Raw genomic sequence first — 2864 nt, 5'->3', positions numbered from 1 at the left:
CAGAGCCTTTAAAGCTGAAATTAGTCAAGAACGTAAACCTACCGGTACGTAAACCCGAGTCAGCTGACACGATCTGTCTTACCAAAGCGCCATGTAAATGAAAACTCAACACCGCAGAATTTTTCTGTAGTTGTAGCCCGTAGCGCAGAAATCTGCGGAATTTAGATTTTTCCGTGTCAGCTGATTTCTCCTTCTTTAGATGGTTGCCAGTTCGTCAGTTTTACAGATGGTAAAAAAGATATAAGTTCCTACTCAAAATATGTTTAAAATATTTGAAATTTACTATTGAATAAGGTTTTTGTTGAAAACTAAGTAGTTTATATTTAGCTAAAATCTATTATAGCACGAAAAATTTTAGTTGAAAGGGTAAGTTTATGAAAAGGCATTGATGAGTGGCAACAGTGTAGTAAGCAACACTGAGGGCTCCAGTAATCGACAAAATTCTGCGTATACAGACTGCGTTTAAGTATACGTTCTGCGTTCTCGACTAATTTCAGCCTTTAACACCGACCGTAGACATATTCTACGTAAAAAAAGATCGACAGTATCGAAGGTTGCGAAAAACTATCGATGGTTCATTATAGTTACAGACTATCGATACTATCGATAGTCCCAGGGATTGTTTTCCAGCTCTAATTTCTCGTTCACTTCGTTCCCAGCTCTGGTTCAGCGCTGTTCAATAGCCAAGGATTTGAATACCTCGACCAGAAATTTTAATAAAAATGGTAATTTATTTGTGGTCTAGTATGAAATTGTAAGATAATTTTGCAACATTCTTAAAGTTCTTTAAACATTGAGATATATATTTACACGTGTAAGTTTACACGCATAACCTCAAATTTTTATTTTGCAGGCTGCTGCACCCAAGGATATCGAAAAGCCACAAGGCGCTGATTCTGCATCAGTTCACCGCATTCGCATCACGTTGACTTCCAGGAACGTGCGTTCTTTAGAAAATGTGTGTCGCGATCTGATAAATAGCGCGAAGAATCAGAATCTTCGAGTCAAGGTAGGTGTCTCTTGTCAGTTTGCAATATATATGTATATTTTTCAGCACGTACCTGGAGGCTTTGTCTTCAATTGAGAGCTTAGCCTAGTCTTTAAACTAGTGCCAGATTATATTCGGCTTGGATTGGACATTATTTTTCAATGTTATATGAGTGCATTAAAAAATTATTTATGTTCAAGCTACACGTGTAACTAATGCTAACATGGGATCATTATTCTTAACTATTAATTTGTATTGCAGGGCCCAGTACGCATGCCAACCAAAATTCTACGCATTACGACTCGCAAAACTCCTTGTGGTGAAGGTTCCAAGACTTGGGATCGCTTCCAGGTAAAAATTAAATTGCATTAACAATTAATATACCCATAAAACTTTTGATAAGTCTGCTTAATTGGCAGTCTCTGAGCAGAAACAATACTGGGTCGTTATGTAGGCGAGACCATAAAAATTGTTCTTTTTACGTTACACATGCATTTATGTACATATACATACGTGACGTGATATGTATATATATATATATATATGGCAAACTTGATATGGGGTTTTGTCATCCTTACACTCAGCTCAGTATCTATTTGTTTGCCTATATTAAACGCACTCGCATAGTCCACTATGAATAATTCCACTTTGAAGTGGCTCTCCGAGTTTTACAAATTTTCGCCTACATATGGACAGTTTCATACTTGTGTATATCCAAAACTACAAATTCTGTTTTTTTTTCAGATGAGAATCCACAAGCGTATCATCGATTTGCATTCACCTTCGGAGATTGTAAAGAAGATCACCTCAATTAACATTGAGGCTGGCGTAGAGGTAGAGGTTACCATTGCCAACTAAGAACGTGTATAATTTTTGTACAATAAAATACATATACTTGCACAGAGAACTAGAAATACCGACTTTTAATTGAATATAAATAAAATAATTTTTGGAAAAATAAGCACGAATATATGCAAATTGGTAATATTTAAATTAAAGAAAATTTCTACGGCGATTGCCATTATATATGTATGAATGGGTTTTCAATAGTAGTCCGGCACTGGTGCGCAAGCAATTTTAATGAAATCTGCATATCGAACCATGCTGTTATTGTTTACATTAGCTTCGCGAAAAATATTGTCGACCTGGAAATTTGTACATATATTAGTGTTCAGATAGATCTAAAATGCGGTTTAACATATATACCTCGCGTACTGACAAACCCTCTCCCCAATTCTGTAATAAGTTTCGCAATTGTCTGGCTGGTATAGTTGCCGTATTTTGGGGATCGGTAGCTTTAAATGCGGCAATAACTTCATCGGGAATTTTCTCTACTTTGGAATGTTGATGCATAATTTCAAGGAAATCTGCAAAACTCATTTTGCCACCTTTCTTCTTCAAATAAGCAATTAACTCTTGTATTGTGGGCGATAATCCAAGAGACCGCATAATTACAGTCAACTCATCCAACGTATTGATCTGTCCAGACCGTGCGAACAGGTAGAAGCATTCGCGAAATTCTATTAAAAAATAACAAAGGTCAAGCATACATATCTAAAATGAGCACGGAGAAAGCGTTTTAACCTCCTTTTAGGGAAGTCTGTAATTTGTGAATCCTAATAAAACAAACAGTATTTATGCATACATACCATCAATGTCCTGCTCCTTGAAATAACGTGCCTGTGAAATAGTAAAATTATCAGATAAATGCTTTTATAATTCACCGTTTATTTATATTGTTAAACTTTCACATTTGCGTACCATATCGAGATGCCTCTATGTAGATGTTGGAAATCGCTTTATTTTGTTATTTAAAATATGAAAAATATATACACCTGTACGTATGTATATAATATATGCAAAAAGGTATATTTGA

At 35.5% G+C, this 2864-nt stretch overlaps 2 protein-coding genes across 2 annotated transcripts; one reads left to right on the top strand and one right to left on the bottom strand.

Moving 5' to 3' along the window:
* The first annotated feature begins 583 nt into the window (after nucleotides 1-583).
* Nucleotides 584-1902, top strand: RpS20 (ribosomal protein S20). Its single transcript, XM_017615562.1, has 4 exons — nucleotides 584-725; nucleotides 854-1009; nucleotides 1250-1339; nucleotides 1733-1902. Exons 1-4 carry the CDS (start codon nucleotides 723-725, stop codon nucleotides 1844-1846), a joined length of 363 nt encoding a protein of 120 aa, XP_017471051.1. The 5' UTR covers nucleotides 584-722; the 3' UTR covers nucleotides 1847-1902.
* Nucleotides 1884-2864, bottom strand: LOC108362534 (calmodulin-like protein 4). The gene is made up of 4 exons (XM_017615561.1): nucleotides 2750-2864; nucleotides 2638-2668; nucleotides 2195-2508; nucleotides 1884-2133 (listed from the first exon to the last, which is right to left on the bottom strand). The coding sequence occupies exons 1-4, from the start codon at nucleotides 2750-2752 to the stop codon at nucleotides 2032-2034; spliced, it is 450 nt and encodes a 149-aa protein (XP_017471050.1). The 5' UTR covers nucleotides 2753-2864; the 3' UTR covers nucleotides 1884-2031.

The sequence above is a fragment of the Rhagoletis zephyria genome, unplaced genomic scaffold (assembly GCF_001687245.7).
Source record: "Rhagoletis zephyria isolate East Lansing unplaced genomic scaffold, Rhagoletis_zephyria_1.1 Rzeph_scaffold_01031, whole genome shotgun sequence".
Lineage (NCBI taxonomy): Eukaryota > Metazoa > Arthropoda > Insecta > Diptera > Tephritidae > Rhagoletis > Rhagoletis zephyria.
The sequence above is the reverse complement of the archived record's forward strand: the minus strand, read 5'-3'. Positions and strand labels throughout refer to the sequence as shown.

Coding starts and splice junctions, on each gene's coding strand:
- RpS20 (XM_017615562.1), top strand. Junction 1,010..1,249: donor ATCAGAATCTTCGAGTCAAG/GTAGGTGTCTCT, acceptor TTTGTATTGCAG/GGCCCAGTACGCATGCCAAC. Junction 1,340..1,732: donor AGACTTGGGATCGCTTCCAG/GTAAAAATTAAA, acceptor TTTTTTTTTCAG/ATGAGAATCCACAAGCGTAT.
- LOC108362534 (XM_017615561.1), bottom strand. Junction 2,509..2,637: donor CAAGGAGCAGGACATTGATG/GTATGTATGCAT, acceptor ATTTTTTAATAG/AATTTCGCGAATGCTTCTAC. Junction 2,134..2,194: donor AGGGTTTGTCAGTACGCGAG/GTATATATGTTA, acceptor ACAAATTTCCAG/GTCGACAATATTTTTCGCGA.